The 27,825-nt window shown below is 52.6% G+C and overlaps 1 protein-coding gene across 1 annotated transcript; it reads left to right on the forward strand.

The window, feature by feature from the left end:
- The first annotated feature begins 724 nt into the window (after positions 1–724).
- On the forward strand, positions 725–25,622 carry RBP1 (retinol binding protein 1). Its single transcript, XM_026497139.4, has 4 exons — positions 725–1,003; positions 1,535–1,713; positions 23,439–23,540; positions 25,361–25,622. The coding sequence occupies exons 1-4, from the start codon at positions 931–933 to the stop codon at positions 25,412–25,414; spliced, it is 408 nt and encodes a 135-aa protein (XP_026352924.1). The 5' UTR covers positions 725–930; the 3' UTR covers positions 25,415–25,622.
- The last annotated feature ends 2,203 nt before the right edge of the window (positions 25,623–27,825 follow it).

A 27,825-nucleotide genomic window follows, 5' to 3' on the forward strand; every position in this document is an offset into this window, starting at 1 on the left:
AAAGATCTTCATTGTGGAACTGCTTCTAATAGCAGAGGATTGGAAACAACACAAATGTCCATCAGTGGTGGATAAGCTAGATAAACAATGGAACACCTTGCAAAAGAATGACATTTTCTATGTACAGAAATAGGTCTCCAGAATATATTAAGGAAAAAAGCTAAGCGCAGAACACTGCGGAGTACTGCACGGCCTTTAGATGAGAGGGAAGGGTCAGAAATCACCGGTGTATCCATCATTGCTTACATTTGCATGAAGCCGGGGATCTCAAACTTCACTGTGTCTCAGAACCACCCAGACGGCCTTTTTAGCCATACTTACTTCAAACAACATCAACCTCGCTTTCAGTTGAGGGAGGGATGTGGAAAGTACCCACTTTTCTTGCTCAGAGTGCAACTGCCCAGCTTTCCTGACCCTGGGCCGCCCACCAGCCCGACTGAGCCACGGGGCGCGGGGCTTGAGACAAAGGCCAGTAAGTGGCCTCTTTCCTAATGACTCCAGCAAACGCCAGGAGACTGTTTCTTAACCCTGGAGCGGCTGGTGAGTGCGAGAAGTTCAAGGTGTTGGAAGGAATCCCGCAGGAACCAAGGAGTTGGGGCCAACAAAGCACCCCCCCATCTCCTCCTTCACTGGGAGGCGACCTGAAGGTCTGAATGAAGGTGGCCGCGGGCCAGGGACAAACCTGGCCCTCAAACAACTCCCCGCCCCGCCCCCGCGAAGGGGGAGGAGCGACGGCTGCGAGTGAGCCTCCCGCGGGCTTTGTGCGCGCCTGAAATCCAGCTGTCGCCGCCCCGCAGAGCCCCCTGCCCCCGGAGGGCGCACATTTCCGGGCCGCCCACCACCCGGATCGCGTCGGGAGCCGTTGCGCCCGCAGAACCCAGAGCTGCTCCTCCCCGCTCCGTGGCCGTCCTGCCCCAGTAGCCCCCCGAAATGCCGGTCGACTTCACCGGGTACTGGAAGATGTTGGCCAACGAGAATTTCGAGGAGTACCTGCGCGCCCTCGGTAAGCAGCTGCCCGCCGCGCTCGGCCCGGGGCGCCCGGGCCAGCCGCTCGAGGACGAGCGGTGGGCTCCCCGGAGCCCTCCCGAGCCCGCGGCCCGCCTGCCGCCGCTGGGGCCAGCCTTCGTGCGCCGGGCAGCGAAAGGGCCTCGGCCGCCAAGGCTCCGAGGGTGGCCAACAGGCTGCCAACTGGGAGGGTGGGTGTTGTTAGAGCTAATTAGTGGTAAACATCTGATAGTTGGCTCTGGACGTGGGTAACTTCATTAGGAAAGCTGGCTTTAGTTTGTTTTCAAAGGGTCAGCATAAAGGTAGAAAACTTTGTTGCGGGGGGGGTGGAGGGAACAAAAAGGAGAAAGAAAGAAAAAAAAAGGGCACAGAATTGGCTGCCTGCTAAGACAGCGCTAAGCGGGCAGGGAACCCCAAAGGTCCTGCCCCCAGGGAGGAGCTGGCTCCTGGGGCTCCCACTACCTTGGGGACAGTTCTCAGAATTTTCCTGCCAACTCTTTGCCCCTCTCTTCCCCGTCACCCCCTGCAGATGTCAATGTGGCCTTGCGCAAAATTGCCAACTTGCTGAAGCCAGACAAAGAGATCGTGCAGGATGGCGACCATATGATCATCCGCACGCTGAGCACTTTCAGGAACTATATCATGGACTTCCAGGTTGGGAAGGAGTTTGAGGAGGATCTGACGGGCATAGATGACCGCAAGTGCATGGTGAGGATTTGTATATCCAAGGGCATCTCCTGCCCAGGGGGCCTGACCAAAGGCTGGGCTACTTCATCTGGGAGGGGAGCGAGGACTCTTATATTTTAGGGACCAGGGATCTTCGCCCTGCCAGCTCACAAAGTTGACAGCGCAGACTCATCAAGCATACCCCTCTATCCAAACCAGATAGTCGTGGTTATGATGGTTACGGTTTGTTGAGTCTCTGCTGTGTCGAGGCACTGAGCCAGGTGCTTCACATTTGACTTCACCTAATCCTCACAGCAGCCTGTGAGGGAGGTCTGAGCGTGCCCATTTTACAGAAGAGGAGACAGTCTCAAAGAGATGAGTAACATGCCCAGAATAGCACGGCGAGGGAGGGGCTGGGCTGGAATGTCCACAAGTCTGTTGACTCTGTTCCCCTCTGCCTGTAATGTGGCCTGATGGAGGAAGGAAAGAAGAAACACAGGGAATCGTTTTCAAGTGTAAAACTTTCTATATGATCTAGCATGAAGCCACTTTAGGAAGCAGGGGACATCATGATCTCCCGGAAGCCTCTGACCTGCCCCTCCTCCTCCCCAAACTGAGACCTGGCTCCTGGCCGTCCCCTTCCCCGCCCAGTCCTCCACTGCCTGGTGAGCTTCCTTTGAACTTTGCAGCCAGCCCCTACTCAGTGGGTCAGTGCAGTGCCACTGCCTCCCAGGCTGGAGGGCTTGCTGGAGGAAGCCCTCGTGCAGGAGGGGGAGGGAAGGGAGCAGCCCATCCCCAACGGTGGGAAGCTGATGACCCGGAGACCCCAATTATCGTTTCCACAGCAAACTCTGGAAGGTCAGCCCCAAGTCTCCATCAACATTCTTGGGTCACTGGAAGGTCAGGTGCTCCCGGAATCCCTTCTAGCGTATGCTCACCCCCGGGCAGCTGCCTTGCTTATTGATAGGTGCTCCCCCTCCTTTTCCCCTCCCCCTCCGGCCATTTACCAAAGGTCTGCTGTGTGTCCTACACTGTGCCAGTTATTTTACACACAGCCCAGTGAGGGAGAGATTCGTGACCCCATAATACACAGTGACCAAGGCTCCGAGGGGGGAAGAGACCTGCAAGAGGTAGGATTTGAACCTTAGGCCTTTGGACGTTGAAGCTCACCCTCCCGCTCTCTGCCAGGCGCCTCTCTGCTGGTCGCCTTTGCAGAAACCAGATGGTGGAGGTTTGCTGGGACTGTGGTTGAAGGGACTGGTTGAAGGGAGGCCTGGACTCCTCATCCCCCCTTGTTGATTCATCTGACAGTAGTCAGGAGTCAGTGTCTGAGTCTGCTGTTTGGCATGATGGCAGAAGAGGGAGTACCCAGCACAAGTGTCTTTGGAGAGGCCAGTGGTATTGTAGGAACGTGTCAGGTTGTGCCTTTAAAGGACATAAGGCCTCTGAATCCCCGGCGGGGCTCACAGTGGGAAAGGAGACCAGCAGACAGCATCTGCCTCGGTGAGGTGGGGCCCTGCTTTTCAGATCACTGCCCAGATCTGGCCTGCTGCATGCGGCTGTGCTGTAAGAACACGCCTTGCCCCCCGAGTACCCCAGAGTACTCTTAGGGTACTCACAGAGCACGTCAGACATCCCTATTTGTTTTGGGTCACTGCAGGCTCTGGAATGTGCTGGCTTGTACTTACTTGGCTAATCATCTTCCGTCTTGCATTCCCTCCCTCAGCCGATAGTGCGTGAAACATTAATTGATCACCTAGTCATACTCGCTAGTGCTCATCGAGGGCGGACTGTGCACCATGTCCTGTTACATTTTATTTTAACTCACTATTCACAATACTGTTTTCAACCCCATTTTACAGATAAGAAAACCAAGGCAGGATTTCTTGTTGTGAGACGTTGGGGAAGAGAAGTGGCAGAGGGAGGATTCGCATTTTGTCTGTCAGCTGCAGAGTCCCGGCCGTTAACCACTGCCCCGTACCTGCCGCTGTCCTCCCACGCCCGTCCTCCCACGCCCGTCGCTGCCCCAGGCTCGGGCACGCGCAGGAGAACGTTGCAGTCCCTGGTGTCCAGGAACTCAGTCTTTGTGGTGGAGATAGACACACAAACAGTCAGAGCATCGTGCGATCAGGGGTGACAAAGGGAAGTACCCAGAGGAGGGGATCCCAGAAGGACTTCTGGAGGAGGTGACGTCTACACAAGACAAAAGGGGTAGAAGGGAGGGTTTCAGACACAAAGGAAGGGGCACATGGCCGCCTTCTTTTCTCAGCCCAGCAGTAGGACATTAGGACGACCCAGGTGACCAGATTGGGGAGCCCAGCAGCCAGGCAAACCAGATGGGATTAGACTAGGACTCATGGTCACCTTTGCTGTCGCAGGACTCAGTGCGGCCCTCTGTCAAGTATATGGCACTCCCTTACCTCGCTGTTGCTGTTGGGGGGCTGGACGGCCCCTCTGCTCTGGCCTCCCCTTGGCCCTTCGCATTGCAGAGAAGCCCTTCCTTTCTGGGTTGCCAACTGACTGGAGGCCTACAGGGAAGAGCATGGCAGGGGCGGGGGGTGTAGGATAATAGCATTACAGCAACTGTCCTGCTGGAGGCTTGCAAATGCAGAGCAGCTGCCTGCCAAGAGGCCACAGTGGCTCAGGTCTCTAGGGCCCCGGGGGGTCCTGGGCGAGGCAGTTGCCAGAGATAACTCTCACCGCTGCCCCTTCTGCTCCACACACTCTGCACCCACCAGCCAGAAGCAGCGGCCAGGAGGAGGCCAGTCTGTTCTCAGCACCAGCCTGGCTGCATTCTAAGCTTCCTTCCCAGACCCTTACAAGGGTCTCATTTCTCACCTGGAATCATCCATTCATCTGTTCTGTTCATGCCTTTCTTGGTCCCACAAGCATTTCATGGTGCTCACTCTATCTTTGCAACCCCTGTATTACTGAGATGATTGCACAAGATTCCTGACCTCAAAGAGCTCAGTGCAGCGGGGAGGCTGGTCACACCGTGATTGCTATGTGGATGGGGGCAGGACAGCCAGAGGAGGACCCCCTACTGGGTCTGGGAGGTCAGGGAAGGTTCCCGCAGGAAGTAGTCTTAACTGTAGCTTGAAGGACAGACAGGAAATAGTCAGGCAAACAGAAAGGGGACAAGAGGAAGGCCAAGGCCAAGAGAACAGCAGTTGGTAAATGCTATTTCAGACCTGTCCCACCCCAGGCTCTGGGTTCAGCCCTGGGAACCCCGAGGCAGCAAGGCCTCCCGGAGCACCCAGGCCAGTGGAGGAGACGGTCGCAGCCTCAGGCCATTTTCTTCAGTGATGGAAGCACAGTGGGCTGAGGAGCATGGGGCGGAGCAGTGAGGAGGCAGCCATCATCGAAGTTGCCCAGTTGAGGGGGGCCTTGAAAGACCAGCAAGAATTAGGGCAGATGTGGAGAAGGGATAAGAGCATTCCAGGCCAAGGGAACCATAGGCACAAAGGCCCAGGGGTCGGAAAAGGCCTGGTTGGGAGAGGGTTTTGGAGGTGAGCAAGGGGCCGTCCACAAAGACTGGAGTGCGAGGTGTGGCTGGGGAAGATGGGAGTGATGAGGACCCAGCAGGGAGCCTGGATGTGGCTCCCACCGGCTGCAGGGACCCCTGGCCAGGAGATGCGTAGTCAGACTGACATCCTTCCCCAGAGGGCCCAGGGGCTTGCTGGCTCAGTGACCTCTGATTCCGCCCCTTCTATGGGAACATTATCTGTGCTCTAGAACTGCAGCCAGGAGGTGAAATCTGGCCTGCAGATGTGTTACGTTTGGCCTGCACAATGTTTGAAAAATTTCAGAGCTAGTTGCCAATGATTGCCAAAGATTGCAAGATTTCATAGAAAATCCATACTTCTGGCTGTTCTTACCAACAAAATCAAGATTGCTGAAAACACTGGGTGCCCATTTCTTCCACCCTGGGTGCTGCGTGGGCCCCTGGGACGCTGTCACAGTGCTCCCTTTAGACAGGACGTTCTCCAGCTCCCTGCAGGTCTCACCCCACCCCGTTACCTGAGGGCAGGGATCAAGTGGCCATTGTCTTTGTTTGCCCCTTAGAGTGGTGGGTCCCGGAGCCGACAAGAACTAGGTAGAGACACAAATTCTCCAGCCACAGTCCTGGCCCGCTGAATCAGCCACTCTGGGAGCAGGGCTGGCGGTCTGGGGTTCAAATAAGCTCTCCCCACGGCTCTGATACTGCTGAAGCTTGGGAACCGCTGCCCTGGAGGAAAGAAACATCTCTGCGCGCCTGCATCTCCATAGACAGTGGGGAAACCAGAACGTCCGCTGTAGAGGGCTACGTGCCACTGGCTGCCTGGGGCCGGTCATCTGACCCCCGTGGGTATTGCCATCCGTGCCCAGAGCCACTAGGAATGGCTCTCCGGTCTCCCCTCCCCAGGCCAAGGGCTGGGGGCGCAGATCCGTGTGTCCCAGGACCTCTCAGCTCACATTTCCCAGTCTGTCTGATTAAGACTTGCCGTGCCCCGCAAGCAGCAGGGGCTGTCATTTTGGTGGAAATATGTGAAGACCGGTGTGGCTTTGCCCCGCGTGCCCTCCTGCTCGCCTTTGTCCAGCACGCCCAGGCCGGGTTTGAGACCCATATCACATATTACATCTAGCACGTGTAGCTTTGGCAGGGTGGGGGAGCTTGAATGAGGAAGGTGCTCCTCAACTTCAGGTAGTGTTCCCCAGGCCCGGCCAGGGAATCCCTGGAGTGAGGAATGATGGGGTTCTTTGTTCCCAGCTCTCCCCACAGGAGCCGCGGCTGTGCTAAAACGCAGCCTCGGTCAGCAGTCACAGCCCTGGGCCCGGCTCTGCTCCGCGGGGGCAGAAGGGCCATTTGTCATCCCGCCACGGACACAGGGTCACGTTTTCCCTGGAGGGGGCACCTTTGTTCGTGTGGGAGCCTGGCGCCTCCCCCCTGGCTGCGGCTTCTCCTTCGCATCCAGCCGTGAACTCAGGATGACCCCTTCCACAGAGCCTCCCTGCCGCTCTCCCAGCCCTCCGCCCCTCCGCCCCCTCCGTCGCTCTCTTTGTTTTTATTGTAAAAGGAAAAAAGGAATTCAAATAGCACAGGAGAGAGTGGACTGCAAAGGAAAGGGCCCCTTCCCCCACTTGGCCTCATTCCCACTCCCCAGAGGTTATCGCTGCTACTGATTTTGTGGGTCTGCTGGAACTCTCCCTCGAATATAGAAGCTGTCTATCTATCGATCAGTTTTAAAAAAGGAGAGAAAGAAATCCACTCCTTGGTGCGTTGTTTTCTCACTCAGTGCTACATCTTGGGCATCTTTCCATATCAGTGTTTATAGATTTTCTGAATTCTCTCTCTTTTAACCATGTGTTTCCTTCCCTTCCCACCCTGCCTTCCTTCCTCCCATCCCCCATCCATCCCTCCATCCATCCCCCCATGCATCCATCCATCCATCCCCCCATCCATCCCCCATCCCCCCATGCATCCATCCATCCATCCCCCCATCCATCCCCCCATGCATCCATCCATCCATCCCCCCATCCATCCCCCATCCCCCATCCCCCCATGCATCCATCCATCCCCCATCCCTCCATCCATCCCCTCATGCATCCATCCATCCATCCCCCCATGCATCCATCCATCCCCCCATGCATCCATCTAATTATATACGGTAGTGCATGAAATCCACCAAATTGCTGTTAACACTTTGGTCTAAACTCTTGCCAGCTTTCTGATCCTGTTCTTGACTCATTAATGGATTTTTGCTGGTTCGTATTTTTTAAAAACCACAAGGCCGAGGGCAGAACTAACCCCCGAGCCACCAAGCCATGAATGCTCTCAGATTTGGGGGCCTCCGGAGGGCCGCAGATCAGGCCCCCAGACCTCCGCTGGGTCCTTTCCAGAAGGGAAACAGGGAGTCTCTTTCATGTCTTAGCTAAAGTTCCCCGACCTTTGAAATCGGTGTCAGCAGCATGCTTTTGAGGATTACAAAAAGAATTAAAGCAACCCAAATAAAATGCACAAAGTAGCTTTCAAGAATCACACTGTTGTGTTAAGTTTTGTTTTTTGTTAGGCAGGAACAAAGGAAAATACCATGCACTAAATCCTTACCAAGAGCCAGGCCTGTAGCAAATGGCTTTAGCACTTCGCCTCTTTTGGTCTCCACAACAAATGCTGTTCTATAAGTGTCATTGTGCCCGTTTTGCAGATGAGACTCTGAGGCTCAGAGAGGTGAAGAGCCTTTTTAGGCCCGGGTCCCCCAGCCAGCTGGTGGCAGAGGAAGGATTTTAACTGGTCTATTTCTAAAGCGTTCTATTACAAGGTCTCCCGAAGGGCTCCGCTGAGGGCCAGCACCTCAGTTCCTTACTGTGAGCCCAGCGCCCCCCAAGAGGTGAGCACAGAGTACTGACAAGGCCTGAGGTGTCGAGAGGCGTGCTGGTATTAGAGTCAGGGTTTGAATCCTCCTCCATCACCCAACTGACAGTGACCTTAAATGACTGGATACAGTGTCTCTGTCTTTACATCTGTGAAATGGGCGTCATGGTTGCTGCTCTGCCTGTCTCACAAGGCAAATTCTGAGGACTATAGAGATCGTCTAGGGGACAGTGCCTTGTGAAGCCACAATACTGTGTGCAGCAAGGGGCCAAAAGCCCTTCCGATGCCTTAGACTGGGGCAAAGTAATCACAATGGCCAGGTGACAGTTGGGGCAGTTACCCCTGTTTGTTTTTCTGACCACCCACCCAAAAAAGCATCTCCTGTTCTGCTGGGAGTTACACCCCCACTCACCTGGGGTCTGGAGGAACTGCAAATCACGGTACACTGTCTCTTGGGGGATGAGCACCTTAAGCCAGGGTGATGACAGTGTCCCATGACCTGTCACATGGTTGTACATGTGACCTAATCTCACCCTTTCCTGGGATTTAATTGAGGGACCCTGGCAGAGAGCTGTGTTGTAGTCCCTCTCAAGTTCATAAGTGCGGGATGTAAAGTGCCATGCCACGTCGCATGGCTGCATGGGGAAATCCAGCAGAAGGGAAAGAGAAGATGAGACCAGCAGAGAAGCAGAAATGAAAGAGAGAGAAACTGTGATGCTGGGGGTTTGCTGGAGCCCCTGACACTGGCCCATCTCCAGGACTCTCCGTGTGCTTGAGCCAGCCAAGGCATTCCCTTTCTTTCGTCTTCCGCTCTTTGAACTACTTTCCTGTCACTTGCATCTAAAAACATCCTCAGGGGGCGCCTGGGTGGCACAGCGGTTGAGCGTCTGCCTTCGGCTCAGGGCGTGATCCCATCTTTCTGGGATCGAGCCCCACATCAGGCTCCTCCGCTATGAGCCTGCTTCTTCCCCTCCCACTCCCCCTGCTTGTGTTCCCTCTCTCGCTGGCTGTCTCTGTCTCTGTCGAATAAATAAATAAAATCTTTAAAAAAATAAAATAAAATAAAAACATCCTCAGACCTTCAGAGTCCGCAGATCATGAGTTAAGAATTGCATCAGTAGGGGCGCCTGGGTGGCACAGCGGTTGAGCGTCTGCCTTCGGCTTAGGGCGTGATCCTGGCGATCCGGGATCGAGCCCCACATCAGGCTCCTCCGCTATGAGCCTGCTTCTTCCTCTCCCACTTCCCCTGCTTGTGTTCCCTCTCTCGCTGGTTGTCTCTCTCTCTGTCGAATAAATAAAAAAAAAAAAAAAAAAAAAAAAAGAATTGCATCAGTAGGGGCGCCTGGGTGGCTCAGTCGGTTAAGCATCTGCCTTCAGCTCAGGTCATGATCCCAGAGTCCCAGAATCAAGTCCCGCACTGGGCTCCCTGCTCAGCGGGGAGTCTGCTTCTCCCTCTGCCCTTCACCCTGCTTGTGCTCTCTCTCTCTCACTCACTCACTCTCTCTCTCAAATGAATAAATAAAATGAAAAAAAAAAAAGAAATTGCATCAATAATTAGAGTTGTAGTTCTAAACTTGAGCTGCCCACCCCCTGGGTTTCCAATTCCGAAGGTCTGGAGTGGACCCAAGAACGGGTTTTTCTGTTGAGTTCCCAGATGATGCTGATGCTGCTGGTTCAAAGACCATGCTTTTGATAACTACTAAGAAAGAAAAAAGAGGAAGTGGGCTGGCCTGTGCCCAGGATCCTGTGATGAGCTGGTTATGATTTGGCGTAATAAGCCTGTGCTGGGGGGGCGCCTGGGTGGCACAGCGGTTAAGCGTCTGCCTTCGGCTCAGGGCGTGATCCCGGCATTGTGGGATCGAGCCCCACATCAGGCTCCTCTGCTATGAGCCTGCTTCTTCCTCTCCCACTCCCCCTGCTTGTGTTCCCTCTCTCGCTGGCTGTCTCTATCTCTGTCGAATAAATAAATAAAATCTTTAAAAAAAAAAAAAGCCTGTGCTGGGGCTCCGGGTGCCTGGTTCTGCGGGCTGAATGAGAGCAGAGGATGCAGTCTAGTTCCTGCGGTTGGAATCTTCTTGGGGATGCCAAACTCACAGCAGCCCATGATGGTCTGCAACTGAGCTCCGAGTAAAGGATGCCAGTGGGGTGTGCAGTGTGCCCAGAGGTGCCATAGTGTGTGGGCAAGAATGGGCTACGATGGAGCACTTAGGAGCTCTGGCTTTGAGATGACCCTGGATTTGAATCTTGGGTCCACCTTCCAGCTCTGTTTCCTCACCTGTAAAAAAGAGCCAGCGGTAGCAGCATGGATGGGATTGTTGTGAAAATTCAGTGTGGTGGTGAATTATTTCATGTTTCTATTGCTGTGTAACAAACCACTCCAAAACTTAGTGCTCCCACACTCCAAGCAGTAGCAGTGGTTTATTTTGTTCATGAATCTGCAATTTGTGCAGAGCCCAAAGGGGGTGGCTGGTCCTTGTTGTGTGTCCTGCCAGCAGGGAGCTGGAGGATCCCCTTTCCCTTGGCCCTTCACACTGTCTCCTGGCTGCTTGCGCTTCCTTAGATCATGGCGGCTGGGTCCCAAGAATGACAGGGCCAAGAGAACAAGGCAAAGGGTGAGATATTGTTGTAATCTGCCTAGCTTCTGAAGTCATAGAGCAATATTTCGCTCTATTCTGTTGGTTGAAGCAGTCACAGGGCCTGGAACCAAAAGAGGTGAGTGGGCAGGAAACCCCCTCTGCCCTCCCCACAGCCATCTGGAGGCTGTAAGCTGAGGACTGTCTTCCGGGCCCCTTCGCCCCATGGAAGGCTTCTTTGGTCACCAGCCCCTGCAACACAGGTCCAGTTGCTAACCTTTCACATGGGCTTGGGGATTTCTTCCTCTTTGACTTGGAGTTGATTGAAAACTCTGACAGCAAGCACTGTGCCTGGTTCACAATAGCTTCCTCCCTGGGAAGCATTTTTGTAGCGATCTGTCGTACAGATTGAGTTGTGCTAGAGGACGCATGCGTGCACACACACGTATGCACACACACATCACCCCTCATCCTCCAAGCAGGAACCCCACGGCTCTGTCATGCTGCCTGGAATTCCAACACTACGGCACATTTATTTTGGTTAAATATCCTAAAACTTTTCTAGGTGTTTCCTTTCATAAGCAAATACCTTAGCGTGCTAGTTGTCTTTCATACAGGGATACCAATGAGTCTGTCCTTCCTTGCCCCCTGCCCCCCTTCTTTCCTGACCTGAGGGTCCAAAGACAGCAGAGGAGACTCTGGGGAAGAGCTGTATAAACCGGATGGACATAGAAGGTGCGAGGGCAGGGGTGGAGGAGACTCCCGACAGCAAAACCCACCTTGACCAGCCTTAGCAACAAAACTGGCTCTGCCTGCAGGAAATGAGGGCGGAGAAATCCCATCTGATGGTGCACAGTGAGTCAGAAAAATCATCTTGCTCTTTGTCTCACAGATCCCACTTACGTGATTATATTCCAGGAAAAGCATGCAAAAGAAAGGAAGAAAAAAGCTACATCTATTTGTACGAAGGTATTTGTTTATAGTTGCGTGGTAAGAATCCCCAGCAACCCAGCCCAAGCCACCATCCGGGGCTTCCACGCGGCAAGCTCTGCCCCAGCCCTTTACGTATATTATTTAATCCCCCAACAATCCTGGAGAGGGGGTATTATTCTCATTTTACCGACAGGGACCCTCAGGTCCCACCCGGGGTCACACTGCTGGTTACCCACAGCCCGGGGATTCAACTTCACTTCTCCCTGACCCCTGACCCTGTGTGGTTGACAGAGCTGGCTGCCTCCTGCTGGTGTTGCTAAATGCCACATAACCCCACAGGTGACTAGAGTGACTGTGGCGTTTTAATTCCATAGACCACGCGTAGCCGCATAAATGATCACTGTGAAGATAAATGAAAAGTGTTTATGGGCAACCAGTCGGCGAGTTTCATAGATTCTGCTGCTTAGCATCTCTTTCCCCTTCCTCCACCCCCACTGCTCTGAATATCTCCTGCCGGTAACAACAACAACAACAACAATAATAATAAATAATAAGCAACCCCCTTTGCTTTTACTCCCATGCACCAGGCTCTGCACTTTCCACGAGTTATTTCTTCCCGTGATCTCCCATCCACCATCCTCAGCACTTCAGGCCATCCTTCACATTCTAAAAAGGGAATCTGATCAGATCACCCCCTGGCCTAACCCTCAGTGCTGACAGCCAAAGGCCGGAGGGGGCTCAGGCTTTTTAGGACATAGCCGTGGCTGCGTCTCCAGCTCTGTTCCCTACCTCACTCCTTATCCTTGGCCCCATCCCACCACATGCAGGTGCCTTCACTTGCCATCCCCCTTTGCATCTCTCTGCTCACTTCCTTGGGACAAGTCCCCTGCTTCCTCCCCTGGCCAGATAAATACCCATTGGTCAAGACCAGCCCGGGCTCAACTGTTCCACCAATCTTGTCCTGACCCCCCATCCCACCTCATCCTCTCCTGCTTCGCTGTCCCTCTCTGCAGCCATTGTTCCCAGAGCACCTGCGACACTTGTTAATGCATTTGAGATGGGGCCCACACTTTGCATGTCCAGTGCCTAGCACAGAGGGCTCCAATGTGTTTGTCAAATGAGTGTTAAGTAAAAATAGCAGGACCTCGAACAATATAAATGGTAGATCATATCACTGAAGATCTATTTGCCATTTAACAACAGTGTTTGTTGGGTGCTTCCCATGTGCTAGGAATTCTAGGCACTTTCTTTGCATGAATTATTTTAATCTTCACCATTGCATAAGGAAGATGCCAGAATTCTTCCTATATTGTACATGAGATGACTGAAAAGCAGAACAAAGATCACTGGTCTGAGATGGGGAGCTGCTGGAGGCAGAATTTGGATCCTGGCCTGACTCCGGATTGTTACCAGAGAGGGGTGGCATCCTTGTTATGTTAAGACTCACAGCTCTGGAACAATTTCTGTGTGAGGCTTTTGAAATCTCAGATGCAGTGTCCCCAGTGAAGTAGTGGTGTCAGGGCCAGAGGAGCGGGGTCTGCTTTGCATGTTGTTCTCTGCGGGGGAGGCTGTCCTTGGCCCAACTCCCTCTGAAGCAGGGCCTGGCACCGGGGCTGAGTCATAACCCGTGTAGCTCTGGAGCCAGACCGTCGACTCGAGTCCCATCTAAGCCACTTACAAACTGGGTGGCCTTAAGTTATTTCACCTCTCCATGCCTCTACTTGTCTGTGAAATGGGGATAATGATAAAGTCAGGAATACGTACTACTTCCTGGTGAGGAAAGCCTGCAGTCATCTAGTCTCTCAGTGGGAGCTGGTACTATTAATTCTCTCATCCTGTAAACTGTGTCCTCCAGGAGACACCTCCAAACTCTGGAGGTGGTGACGTGGGCGTCAAAGACAGTGGCCAGCCAGAGAAGAGCTGACCGAGTTATGTCAGCGGAGGTGGGCCTGCAAAGTCATGTGCCTTTCCACGGCCGTAGACAACCGGCTGGGCCAGGCCAGCCGCAGAGGGAACTACAGCTCACCAAGTATTTTCTGGGGCCACTGCTGAAATGGGTCCTTGCAGCCCCTTGTGTCATTGCATTCTGATGGCTCTTGCTCTGTGGCAGGGCTCGCCAGCCCTGCTTTTCAGGTGAAGGCATGCAGGCTCAGGAGGTGGGGTCCATTGCTCAGGGTCTCCCTGCTGGAAAGAAACAGGGATGGATTGGGGCTCAGGCCTGCATCTCTCCAAGGCTGTCATGACCCCCCTCCCCCCGAATGCCCAGCTCAGGCAGGCAAGCCGCGGTCTGGTGGCGGGGCCACACCCAGCCCCACAGCCTGCCAGGCGCTCGTGGCAGCAACAGCATCCGTGGCAGCGAGATGCTCATGTGGGAACAGTAGGCAGCCGTGGGTTCGAGTTGGGCCGAAGGGGGTTGAAACCAGGACTCGTATGCTTCCTGGCCTGTGTGGCCCTGGGCGTGATGATTAAGTCAGAAGCACACCATGGCGAACCCATTTCTATAAGGCTCATCTATGGGAGAATAAACAGCTACGTTGCCTGGGATATTTTGTCTAAAAAAATGCGTTTATTGCCCGAAAAATTATAAGAGTACCCCTAGAATGTTTTCTGCCATTTGTTCATTCATTCTACAAGTGGTAATACGCATTTTCTCCCCGTAAATTCCAAGGTGGGGGTTGGTATCCTGCCATGAGTAAAAGGCTCCCAGACCCCAAAGAGCTCTCATCTGAGAGATCCTGACCCGCTGACGAGTCCTCCTCAGTACTGAGCTAGCATCTCTTATCTTGGGGGAGCTGTTTGTTTCTGTTTGCCTTGAAAGATAAAAGAGTAGAAGAAAAAAAAAGAAAAGAAAGATAAAAAGTAGAAACCAGAGGCTCTTGTGAAAGGGATGAGGCCTTACTAGACTCTGCCCTGCGCAGCCCCTCCCAGCACTCTCCGGAGGGTTCCTGGGACATTGGTTCCTGGGATGGCTCCTCCCTTACTGTGCCCCCCCCCGCCCCCCCAAGGGTGGACTGGATAATAAGCTGACCCCTGGCCCTGGCTCAAGTAGCAGGCCCCTCTGCTTGCCAGATAAGCAAACATCCGGATTGTCCATTGCACCAGGTCTGGCTGATTGGAGCCACAAAGATACAAAGTGCAGGAAAAGAGAGGCTGAGTCATCTACCCAGTAACTTCTGGGGTCAGAGGTGCAGGGTCAGGCTCCATGGGGAGGATCATGCCGAGAGAGTCCGGCTGGGCAAAGCTCGTTTAGAAGCCTTCCTCATGCAGCCCTGGCCTCGCTGCATCTGTCCAGGCTATTTGCTCTGCCTGGGATTCCCTCATTCCTCTTTTCCTATTTCTTCTTCTTAACCTAACTCTCGTCGTGTTTTCTGGTGTCAATTCCAGCATAACCCCCCACATTAATTACCTCCTCCAGAAAGCCTTCCCTGACGGACCTCTGTCCCTATTTCAGAGACTGATGAGACGCCTTCTCCTTCCGCAACTACCATCACCTGCCTCTACCCAGCACTTGCCATTCTGCCGGAATTCTCCGCTTGTCTTCTCTCTCAGTCTGTGAGCTCCTTAGAGCAGGGTCCTCACCTACCTGCCTCTGTTTCCAGCACCCAAGGCTAGTGTGCAGATGTCGAACCCACAGCTGCCAAATGTTTCCTTGCACAGAACCATGCTGGAGAATCCTGCTCATTCCAAGGGTCGGCTGAGGTCAGGCAGCTGCAGAGCACAGTAGCCAAGAACATGGACTCTGGAGTCAGATCTCATCTCCCTACTATATGGCTGGGTGACCCGAAAGCCTCAGTCTCCACATCTGTAAAATGGGAGAAATGTAACTGCTCCATCAAGATATGACCCATGCTGTTTAATACCCTGCCCAGCACGTACTGAGTATTCAGCACATGTCGTAGGGTAATGATGGTGATGGTGACAATGACAGTGGTGCTCTTACCTCCACCAGGAAGCCTTCCCTGACCCTCCAGGCTGGGTTGGGGACCCACCACACAGCCCAACACACAATGCCCGTGGTGTCAATGCCAGTTTCCCTGTCTGCCTGCCCTCCAGGCTGAACTGCTCCTGGCACAGCTGGGGTCCAGCCCAGCCTTCGGGTCCCTAGATAGGCCACTCGGTCCCGGGTCCCTGGGTTGACTGAGCACAGGTCCACATGAGCCCTGTGACCTTCCCCAGCCCCATTTCCCCTCCTCCCCATCCAGAACGTTGGCCTCAGAGGGCCTTGAGCTCTCTGAGGGCTTCTTGTTATAAAATTGATCCTGGGTACTTTCCGGAATGTTTAAGGAATTTTAAAAATGACATGTCAAGATTAGTCTTAACATTTTGGTGTTTTGTTTGTCCTAAGAGTTGTTACCATTCGCTGTTGGCTCCTCCGTGGCTTTAGCAGCTCATTCTCTCATGCCCACAAAGGCCTCGTTGTGGCTTTACTGGTTTGTAGTAGTTGCTTTTAAAACAGCTTTTATGTCTCTAATTACTCATTCACATTCGAAGGCCTTATTAATTTAGTTTTAAGCTGCTTTTAGAGAGAATTGGCTTCCCCCCACCCCAGCCCCCTAATGTGCTGATTTTAGATAATCACCAGCCTCCTAGGAGCGCATCAGGAGATGAGGAGTGAGCACATCGCTCGCCTGGCCTTGCCTCATGGGCTGCGAGGGGACTTGTCTGCCAGAAAGAACTGGATTCAAGTAATGGCTCAGCCCGTAACCCCTAGGAGACTTAGGCTGCTCACCTAACGAAGTCGAACACTAAGTCTAATTTCTGTCAGCTCTGAAGCTTGAAGTTCAAGTGAAACACAAGTACCTGGCACTTGACAGGTTCTCTGTTACCTTCCCTGACCTTCTCATCTGCTCACTTACTTAACACAGGCACCAGAGGCTGCGAACCTCCGTAATGTCCCAGGAACCCTCCGAGGGCGAAGCACACTTTCAAGTCAAACTCCAGGAGGCATGGCCAATTTGCATCTTTTAGCAATTCACGTCATGTACAGGAAGTGTCTACTCACTGTCTGGTTTTTCAGTCCCCCACCCCTTCCAAAATCTCAAGAACACAGGCTTTGGAGTCAGACCTGGGTCAGTCCTGGCTCTGGCTTTTGCACACATGGCTGCCTCCCTTCTGACCTGGCTCTGGAACCATAGACACAGTGAGATTCAGTCCTAGCCATCTCCGGGAGGTGGGTCCATAAGCACAGGGCTTGCTGGAGCTGCGTGGGCAAGTGTGGAGGGGTCGGTGATCGATCCTTCCCCTGCTCATTGGAACGGGTGTCTGGGGCATGTAGGAGCTTTAACAACTGTCACAGATCCCTGGGAGGCAGGTTGAATCCCACTGTTTGTAGACCATGCCAGGCCACTGCCAAGAGATGCGTCCATTTAGTGGGAATGGTCTGTCACTCCCAGTACAGGTCATCTGCAAGGGGCAAGGGGGCCTCAGGACCTCTGGGACGTGCTTCCTAAGGCTGCCTGGTTTTCTGTGTCACTGGTCCCCATGCAGCAGTGCCAGCTGGGGTTTCTAAGTGGTCAGGGGAGCTGGATAATGCCTTTTGAAGTGACAGTTCCTTGTCTGAGTGATGCAAAGCTGTCTTCACTCATCTGTAGGCGCATGCCTTTCTGGGAAAGCTGCTGACAAGGCCAAAGTGTTAGAGGTTATTTGTTTTTAATAGAAAAGTTAGACTGACTTCACTTTACAACCCACCGCCCTGGGCTCCAGTCCTTTTGCAGAACTGCAGGTCTCTGCGGTGAGGATTACTTAGGAAAAGAATTGAAGGGACAGTCAATTAAGCACCTACCTTCAGCTCAGGTCATGACCCCGGGGTCCTGGAATCAAGTCCCGAGTCAGGCTTCTTGCTCAGCAGGGAGTCTGCTTCTCCCTCTGCCAGCTGCTCCCCCTGCTTGTGTGCTCTCTGTCTTTCTCTCTCTGAGACAAATAAATAAACAAAATCATAAAAAAATAAAATAAAAGAAGAAAGGAACTAAAGGTGGCTAGACTCCCCCTTCTCCTTGGAATTGTCTGGGCTTCGTTTCCAAGGTGGAGTCCCAGAGCCCGTGGTGGGGGTGGAGGCAGCACTGCCTGTCCTCGTCCACCTTAGTCCCCACAGGTGTCTCCCTCCCCATGCCACTTGGAAAGCATCTGGAACATTCTTTTGCCTCAAATTCCCCCATTAGACTCTGGCTAAATGCGTTAAGCAGTAGTGAGTGTCTGAGCTGGGAAACTGGGTTGAACGACCTCTTCAAAACCCTTTCAGACATGGCATTCACAGGGCAAGTGAATCCTTATCCTAGATGTCCCTGCTCCTGGTCCAGCGAAGGTGGCTGACTCTTACTGCAGGAGGAGGTCACAAGATGAGTTGTTCGGTGCTGGGGAAGGTTGTCATCAGGGGTTATCAGAAGCAAACAAGGGACCGTTGTTTCTTACCTGGTCTCCTTCCAACATTACTTCTTTCCTATTTCCCCTCATCTGTTCTTAGGTCATCCTCCTCCTCCCCGACTCCCCACCCCTCTTTTCTGTTCTTAGGACAAATCTGATTCTCTGGGGAATGGCTGGTTTATTCCCACAGGATACAAAGCTTAAAAAAACTCCATGCCCACTGAAAGTGGATATGGGATAGCCAAGTGAGAGAACCAAATCACCTTTTTGGAGCCATCGCTGCTATCAGTGGGAAGTCTCCAAATGGATCTTCTGCTGAAAAGCTAGTTGGGCTTTAAGGACGGGGACATTGCAGTGCTCCGGGGCGCCCAGCTCAGCAGGCAGCCCCTGCAAGGTCTCCTCTTGGGTCTGGGTCCAAGACTCCTGGAAGGGAAGGAGCTTCTGAAACATTTAGCCACAGTGTCCTGTCCATCAGTTCCTCACAAACCTCCAACTCAGATAAAGATTTTAGTTACAGTTCAACTTGGACCAGCAAATGCCCTCCCTATCTAAGCTCCGGATGTCTTGATTACTATGCCTTAGTGCCTCATATGCCAGCCCTATGCATTTTATGTAGTTTTTCCCTCATCTTCAGCACAACTTAGTAAAGTAGGTCTTTTGGTTGTCTAATGCCACATAGCAAACCATCCCAAACCTAATAACTGAAAAGGGCAACCACGCATTCCCATGATTCTGTGGGGTGATTGGGCAGCTCTGCAGGTCCACGTGACTGCATGTAGCTAAGGCTCGGCTGGGGTGCCTCAGTTCTCGTGCAGTAACCTCTCTCTTGTCCTCCAAGCTTCTCCCCCTGGACTTTCTCCCCAGTAGAATAGGCTGGCCCTCCTCGAAGCACAGCAACTCTGTTCCCAAGGGGTAGGGGGTTCTGAGAGACCAAGCCCGCAGCGTACAGGTGCTTATAAAGGTGCTGCTTGCATCACGTCCCATTGGCTAAAGCAAGCCACACGGCCAAGGCCAGGGTCAGTGTGGGAGGGGACTTCACAAGGGTGTGACTATGTGACCCCGGGGGGCCACCCATGAAACAGCCACAATACAAACATTAATCCTCTTTCATAGATGGGGTGCCTCCCACTGCCTGGAGTCATTCCTCATACTAGTGACAGAGGTCCCAGGTCTGGTGGCTCCAAGGAACATGTTCTTTGCTGACAGGACCGGGCCAGCCTGATGCAGATGGAGGGAGTACAGTGAGAGGGAGCAGGTACCAGCACCCCGGCACAAATGATGGCTCACCTTCCAGCCCTCTTCAGCCTGGAGGACAGCCTGGCAGTTGCCCCGGTCCGCAGGGTGCGGGCCCTCCCTGATGGTTCCACCCAGCAGATCGGAGCCATGGGGCTGTGTGCAGGGGCAGGCGCGCTGGCAGGCATTGGAACCATGCTGCAGGCCACAGTCCCAGTTTGTAGACCACACTGTGGCCCCGTCTATCCCCCGGCCTTGTTCTTCCCTCTTCTTAAGCCCAGGACAGATTTTATAGCACTGGCTTGCTTGTCCTTACTCACTGTGTTTGGAATGCCTTCCCACTTAAATAGAAAGGAAAAAAAACTGGTTTATGTTTCCTGTGAGAATGAGCAGGTCTCCCAGGCACTGCAGCCACTGGGCTTCCCCTAATCCCTGGGCCAACCATGCTGTAAGCACCTGGCACTTTTCTGTCTGCCCTTTAGGACCCATCTCTGGCTCCCAGCACCCACGCCCAACGATGGTTGGATTGAACTGAAAGGCGTTCTCCTGGAGGCTGCTCAGAGTCTCAGCATGATGCCCACGTGTCTCTGCAAACCCGAGTCTTCAGCAGACATCCCTGGGTGCCCCGCCCTAGGCTGGGAAACATGGGGCACAGAGTCATGCAAGGCTCATGTTCCAGCCCACATTCTTTCCTTGTTAGGTGGGCAACCTTGAGAAAGTCACCTAATGTCTCTGAGCTCAGCCTCAGAGATTATTCTTGTCTCTGTTCTAACTCAACCAAGGTCAGAGTCAATAGGAACTTGAGGTTGAGAAAGTGCCTCTCTTGGAAACTGCCATAGCATTTGTGTGTTAGGGATCCTTCTCTTAAAGGGACCTGATTATAGGGCTCTAAGAAAGGGTCCTCTATAACCGAAGATCCTTCCACCCACTCCCTATATCCCTCCACCTCTCAGGATGCCTGAAATTCTGCTATCCATCATTCTTTTGGTAAGGTGTTTTATTACTTATATCCAAATGGTCCCCATTAAAAGATGTCAAATGATCTGGAAAGGGTAACATGTTAGTTCAGGAGCAAAGCCTACTTTACCATTAATGAACATCACTTTCAAGCTTCATGCCCTGACATTGGTGTTAGAAGGTAAACAGGTGTGAGATTTCTGGGGATCAAGTTGGCAATACTTATCAAAAGCCTTAAAAATATGCATACTCTTTAATGCAACAATTCTTCCTCTGTAAATTTATTCTAAGAACATGATATGTTCAGGGGCGCCTGGTGGCTCGGTCGGTTAAACATCCCCCAACTCTTGATTTCGGCTCAGATCACGATCTCAGGGTCGTGGGGTCGAGCGTCATGTGGGGCTTTGTGCTGGGCGTGGAGCCTGCTTGGGATTCTCTCTCTCCTTCACCCTCTGCCCCTCCTGCCTAAAAAAAAAGAACAAGATGTGTTCAAAACTGTGTGTGCCAGGCAGTCTTGCTTATAATAGCACAGAATAATAAATAACCTAAATGCCCAAGAATACGGAATGAGCGAAGTAATAGTGTGCACATACAATGAAATACTAGCGGGCTTGGCCTCCTGGTCCTGTGACCGGTGCAGTCACACAGGCCACAGCGCAGGAAGGGCCCCTCACTTGGTTGAATGCTCTGCTGTCACCATCTTAAAATCCCGAATCATTTTTTTAAAAGGAGGCCCTCGTTTTCATTTTGTACTGGGCCCCACAGATTATGCAGCCATTTCCTGAATTTTATGTAACTACTAAAATAATGCTTATGTGGAATATTTATTGAAGTGGAAAATTGCTTCTATTAAATGAAGAAACTAGGGTACAAAACCATTAATGATGTAATCCTAATTTTTTTAAAACAGAAATATATATATATATATATATATTAATAGAACAAAAGACTGGACATAAATACATCAAGATGTCTGAGTAATTATCTCTGAAGAAGCATGATTACAGGTATTCTTTTTCTTACTGTGCTCTTCTTTGTGCGTTTCTTGTATTTTCCAGCACAGAAGGCATGAATATGCTTATTGACTCTAACATATCTGGCAGAGGCAGAAGTGTGTATATTGTAACTGGGAAACAGCAATCCTCTCCTGGCCTCTGATGGGGTCTGGAGCCCTTAATATGCAGAGTAGACTTCTGGATAAACACACAAAGAGAAGTGCAGTTGATGAGGAAGCCGAGTATTCCGACAAGCTCCTTGAAGTCGAGGAATGTCCGATCTCTCAGTCCCCACATCCCTCTGCGGACCTCGCATGGACAAGGCACCCAGAGAATGGGCATCTTGTCTCGTGGCTTGACTCATTAGTGGTCTTTGCCCGTGACACACCTCATCCAACATCCTTCGTTACGTTCTGATTTGGAAGTGGGAACTTCTTTCTAGCTGGGGGCCGGGCATGTGCCCTGAGCCATCTCTAGATCCCAGAAAGGAATGTCCCCACCCCCAGTCCTCCTGTGCTGTGTCTCCCTCTGGAAACAGGCTCCAGGACCAGAGGTCGGATGATTCCGCTCACGGCCGGCTCCACCTGGCGCCCTGTGTTCCATTGCAGGCTGCATCCCAACAGCAGAGGGCAGCAGTCATCCGCAGGCCCCGCAGGGAGACCGAGGCGTGGGAGAAGGAGGCGGTCCTCCTACAGGGAGTGCCCCCGCTCTGTCCATACCTGCTTCCCAGATTTCTCCTTCTCTGCTGAATCTGTATTAGGCTGTTGCTGACTGTCCCGACTGTCCAAACGTGTGTGGGAACACAAGGATCCTAGAACCTTACCATTGTAGAGCCAAGGCCTCCGAGTTAATGGCCTCTGGACCCCTCCTATGATAGATGGGAACACCAGGGCCCAGAGAAGGGGTGGACTTGCCTAGAGCCACACAGTGAACAGATGCAGACAGAGTCCTAACTGCTACAGTGGGGAGACAGGGCTCATAACGTGGAACTGCCACATATGGAAAGGCTGTTCAAGGCGAGGAGGGTAGCTGCAAAGAGGGGACTTGCCCTCTGCATCTGCACATAGGTCCCGGTCCAGACCATGGGTTTCTGGACTGTCTCGCCTCTGAATTCCAACACTTGAGCCCTGTATTTCTGAGTGAGCCCTTGCCACTCCAATAAGACCATGAAGTCTCCCATGGGCATAGGCTGAGCCCTGTGGCTTCCCTCCTCCTGCTGTCTGTCTTCCCTTCAGCAAGCCCAGCACCTGGGCAGGGCACAAAGTGCTCAGGGAAGACGAGAGGGCTCGAGGGTGGGGAGTGGGGTAGCAGCGAGCACCAGCCGGGCAGTGGGAGCTTCCTCCTCATTCTCCTATGGTTCCCTGGAGCCCACCTGGGGAGCTTCCGGAGCATGCCTGATGCTGTCCTATCTCTGTGGCTTCATCTTATGCTGATCCACTGAAAACCGCTCCCCCCCACCCCGTACCTCCTTTCCTCTGCTTTGGTTCCATTCTCCTCTCCTTCAGGGCCCAGCCCTGTTGCCTCCTCCCAGAGCTTCCCCTCCCCTGGCTCTCCTCTGGGATCCCACAGCATCTGGTCTGTAACTCTGGTGACACTGGACACCTAGGAAAGCAGTGTAGCCTAAGTGGGGAGGAAGGCTTCGAAGGCCCACAGATCTGTGTTCTGACCCGACTCTGTCATTGGCCACCTGGGTGAACTTGGCCAGTCCCTCATCCTACTCTGTAAAACAGAGAAGCTAATCCGTGGTTCAAAAGGACAGTCACGAGGATTTAGAGACTGCACAGAGATGCCTGGAAGAGCTGCATTTGTACCTACAGTTGGTTATTTGTATCTAAGGTCATTCTCCATGAGATGGAAAGCTCTTTGAGTACAAGCTCGAGTCTTTTAGGTGTCCTAAGACTTTGCAAAGGTTGAAACAATGGAAGGAAGGAAAGAAGAAAGGAAGGAAGGAAGGGAGGGAGGAAGGAAAGGTCTGGAAACTGGACAGGGTACTCTGAGAAGTCAACCTCACCTGCAAGATGCAGGACGGTAGCCCTCTCTCTGCCCACCTGCTGTGCACTCAGCCCTCCTGAAGCCCCTCCTCCCTTCCCAGCCCCCTACTTGGCCTCAGCTCTGAGATCCCCACCCTAATGACCTTTTCTCTCCCAATGACCCCTTTAAGTGAAGTTTAGGAAGGTTTTTGTAAATTGTAAAACTGATTTGCACACTGTGATAAGAGCACATGGTGGACAGAGTTAGGCTGCAAGTTTTCTGTAATGAAATTGACTTGAGTGCTTCCTGGGTTATCAAGGTTGGGGCTGCCCCTCCCCCAGCCCCCAGGGGCTGCTCACTCAAGACTGACCACCATGTTCTTTTGCTTGGCAGACCACGGTGAGCTGGGACGGGGACAAGCTCGAGTGTGTGCAGAAGGGTGAAAAGGAGGGACGTGGCTGGACCCAGTGGATTGAGGGTGACGAGCTGCACCTGGTAGGTTGCTGGTTTGTGGGGTGGTGGGGGACAGAGCTGGGCCCAGAGGATCTGGTCACTGTTGAGGTCTGATGGACCTTGGAAGAATGCCCGGCAGCTGGGCCTTGGTTCTGCTCTGAAGCTTTTCTTCCAAGGGCCTGTAGAAGACACTTGAGTGACTTTAAAAACTGAGCAATATGTTTTCAAGGTCAAGGCTGACTCAGTTATCCAGGCAGAGGCAGGAGGTGAGGAGGAGCGTCTGCTAAGCAGCAGACGTGGAGCCAAGCTCTTTTGTATCCCATGTCTCTTTCTGTTCCCCTAGCAACCCTATGGGCCAGGTACTGTTAGGGTTCCTATTTTGGACATGGGGACACGGAGGCTTACATCCAAGTTACACAGCTAGAAACTGGAAGAACTGAAATTTGCTCCCAAACGATGTCTTTGTTCATCATGCCAAGTTGTGGCAGGCTAGAACCAAGGAGAATTCTTGAAGCTTCTCTAAGACATGACCTCAACACTCTAGGTCAGGGGAGGAGAAGCCTTTCTCAGTTCAGGTGTGGGCCTCTAGCCTGGGAACTCTGGTCAAAGCCATTTCTACTCCACCCATTGTCTGGGAAAAGACACAAATCTAGAGTAAAGGTCTTAGCCCCTGGAGGGCTGAAATAACACATGTCCTCTGAAAGGAGACCTCCCATCACTCCTGCCCCTTTGGAACTCCCCAACTACCTTCCTTCTGAGAAAAAAAAACCTCCCGACTCACTGGGTACCTTTGAGTAAGTGCCTTCCTTCCGTCAGCCTCATCTACAAAATGCCATCCTACCACATGGGGTTCTGCAAAGACCAGAGTCTGTAAGAACTGTGGGCTGTGTGAGTGCTGGGAGGAGGAGGCGACGGCATGACTTTCAGACGCAGCTTAGGCTAATGCGGAGAGCCGGGACTGCAGTGCATGACCTTGAGCCCGTCTTCTCCCCGGGCCTCTGTTTCCTCAACTGCAGAGCAATGAGGGATGATGATGTGATCTCCACTGGCTCTTTCTGCTCAGTAGTTCTGTGGCTCAATGCCAGAAGTTGCAAACGGAGGGCCTCGGGCCTCTTTTATTTGGCTATCAGTGAACTTCAAACTTCTTCAGGCAACAATTTAAAAATTAGGAGATGTCACATAAATACTCAGATTTCCAGGCTCCTTCAAACAAAACACTTGCAATGTGTGGTGACACTGTGCTGTCATTCCTCCTGGCATCTCTGTGGGGGCTGCCCTGTAGGCAGGGCAGGCGTTTTCTGGGCTGCGTTTTAGTACTACCTGGGAGCTTTTAATAATAGCAATTCCAGTGCTCCACCCACTGCGACACTGATATAACTGGTTAGCCTGGGACCAGGCATTTTTCAGACTCCCCAGGTACTCCAACGTGCAGCTGAAGCTGGAGTCTCCGTGCTAATTTCCAGCCTTGGCCTGTGACAACCTACTGAGTCCTCTGGGGCTCAAGCCATGTGTCTGGGCCTGATTTCTTCCAGGCCTGGACACAGACTCTGTCCTGGGCTCAGGCCTGAGGTTCTTAAAGCCTTTCGGCCCATTGAGCGTAGTAAGGGAAGGGGAGGTATTAGCGGGTCCTGTTGGCCAGTTTGGAGCTACGTTTGTTTCCCAGCCAGCTCTACCACAGGGCATAGCAGAGCCCCATCTTCATGGATCTGGGTCAACTGATTTTCCAAGGAATTGGTTAATTCAAACCAACTCTTGAGGAAAAACGATAGACACTGAGTATTTTCCAAGTACTTGCCGCTGCATGCACCGAGCCCCAAGTGTGCGTTGCTCTGACCAGTGACAAGCATCTGCTTTTGTTTCAGGAGATGAGAGTGCAGGGTGTGGTCTGCAAGCAAGTATTCAAGAAGGTGCACTGAAGCTTCGGCAGACCTGGATCTCGAGGAGTGAGCGGCATGGACCCGTAGGCCAGGATCCCCTTCTTTGCGCAGCATGGGGCTGAAATGTCCAGCCGCCCCCGGGCATCCGTTAGCAGAGGCTCTCTCTTGGCTTTGTCTCTTTTCTTTTCCTTAAAACAAAGCCATCCCAATAAAAGCGATCTCTCCTCAAGACATCTGTTTTGAAGAAGCTTCAGAACCCCCCTGTGGTCACTTTTTCTCTGGGCTTCTGAGGGTAGCTTCTCCTGATGCCACCCCTGGGCAGAGGGAGAAATTCATCCATACGCCTGCAGATTTAGTCCTGACAGTGCACCTGTAAGGTCTTTCCCCAGGGGCATAGGCTTGGGGTCAGGATGTATAACCTCACATTCAACTACACATGTAGTAAGCACCTACCATGTTACATGTCCATTCAGGGCCAAAATGTGGTGAGTGCCACAGAAGCAGGAGAAGATGCCCTCCACCCTGGGCACTTCAAGCCTAATTAAGGAGATCCAATCAAGGGGGATCTCCAGCTCCATATTGTACACATAGGAGATGCTCTAAAAATTATTTGTGAATGAGATGGAACTGGATAGAACTGCAAGCCAAAGTTAGAATGAGGTGGCCCTTAATCAAGGGCAATTACCAGTTGGATTTTATTTCAGAGGCATCACGAGCACATACTTCACCACCCCCCAAACCATTCCCACCTCATCTGTGGGCTGCCGTGAAGCCTTCCTTTTCACTGTTACAGATGAGACATAACTTGCAAATCCCTCTAGAGGAGGGAAAGCAGCCTCGTGTTCACTCTAAAGTGTAAATGACTGCTAGTGTTCTTTTGCATAAAGAAACTCAGGGAAACTGAAGCGTAAGGAGACGAGAGACCAGGATAGGGAAAACCACTGGGAAACGGAAGACTTACATCGAGGACCCCTTCGACATCAGTTCTGCTTAAGCTATGCCCTGCCCCTTGGAAAGAGTACTGGGGTAGGAGTCAGACGATCAGAGTTCGAATTCCAACACCACCGCCCACAGGGCAACACCACACTCTCTGGATCTCACTTCTCAGATCAGAAAACCACACTAGCAATCTACCTCACCTCCCACCGAGGTGGGCTGTGAAGCTTGGTAACGCGTATACAACCTGGAGCCTGCCAAGCACTAGACCAGCGGGTCTCAGACCTGGCTAAACATTAGAACCACCTGCAGAGCGTCCAGAACTCCCTATATACCTGGGCCGCTCCTCAGAACTGGTTACATCAGAGTGTCTCCAGGTGTGACCCACACACCAATATTTTTTAAAGCTCCCCACGTGATTCTAATATGCCACTAGAGTTGAGAATCACTGCCCCAGACCTGAGGGTGATCCAGCCCCTGCCCACCGGCATTTGGCCACGTCTGGAGACACTTGGTTTAACAACTTGGGTGGGGGTTGCTACTGGCATCTACAGGCCAGGGCTGTCCTTAAACATCCTACAATGCGCAGGACGGCCCCCACACCGAAGAATTACCCACCACATCAACAAAGTTGAGATACCTTGCCTTAGACACATGTAAGAGATGTTGAATGTTTTTTATCCAGGTCATGTCCCTGGCCTAGACCAAGGAAATGAAAACCCAGAATTGTCGAAGATTTTAGAGACCCCTTCACCTTTGCCCTGGTTTGGCTCTAAAAATAGAACAAAGGCAAAGAGCCTTATAAAGGCCGTTCACTCATTCATCACACAAATGTCTAATGAAGGCCTATTCTGTGCCAAACACAGAGCTAGCGTCATACCTGCTGGGCACCCAGGAGTTCCCATCCCATCCCGCCCCAGGGATTAAGACTCCCGTCAGATCTCCACCCCCAATACGCAAATGCCTCACCCAGCAGTTAGGGTCTGGGGGGGACTCAAAGTGTGGCCCCGTTAGCGCGAGTGCGCATGTAACGTTAGCGTGAGTGCGCATGCAACGTAGGCATCATGGCCCCACCCCCCTTGGGAATCTCTGGTCCCAGGGGGAGACTCAGACCCGCTCAGATTAAGAGCTTAACTACCAGGGCCTATTTTGACCCGCAGCCGGAGCCACGTGAGGTTTTTGAGCGAGGGCGTGGCAGGATCGGCCTTTCCCCAGGACTAATTCGGGAGCCATTCTCTCACGGGTAAGAAAAGAAGGAAAAACACCTGTTGGAGCTGAGCACGAGGCGGTCACCTTTAACTCCAAATTCGCTTCACAGGAGACTAATCTTCCCAAAGAGGCATATGTAAAGTGGGCGGGCTGTTCCTTGCCGCGTGTAAGTCTGTAACCTCGGCAGCGGCTTTGGCTTCCGTGCGCTCTCCCGTCCTCAGCACCGTCTCCAGTGTTTCGCGGAGGGCTTGCCCCTAAATCGGCGGCGCGCATCGTGGTGCTTGTTCAGCCTTCTCTGTGGGGTT

This window comes from Ursus arctos, unplaced genomic scaffold (assembly GCF_023065955.2).
Source record: "Ursus arctos isolate Adak ecotype North America unplaced genomic scaffold, UrsArc2.0 scaffold_20, whole genome shotgun sequence".
NCBI classification, from domain to species: domain Eukaryota; kingdom Metazoa; phylum Chordata; class Mammalia; order Carnivora; family Ursidae; genus Ursus; species Ursus arctos.

Excerpts from the sequence above, each read along its gene's own strand:
- RBP1 (XM_026497139.4), top strand. The coding sequence starts at position 931 with ATGCCGGTCGACTTCACCGGGTACTGGAAGATGTTGGCCAACGAGAAT. Across the intron at positions 1,714-23,438 it reads TAGATGACCGCAAGTGCATG|ACCACGGTGAGCTGGGACGG; the intron begins GTGAGGATTTGT and ends TTTGCTTGGCAG. Across the intron at positions 23,541-25,360 it reads AGGGTGACGAGCTGCACCTG|GAGATGAGAGTGCAGGGTGT; the intron begins GTAGGTTGCTGG and ends CTTTTGTTTCAG.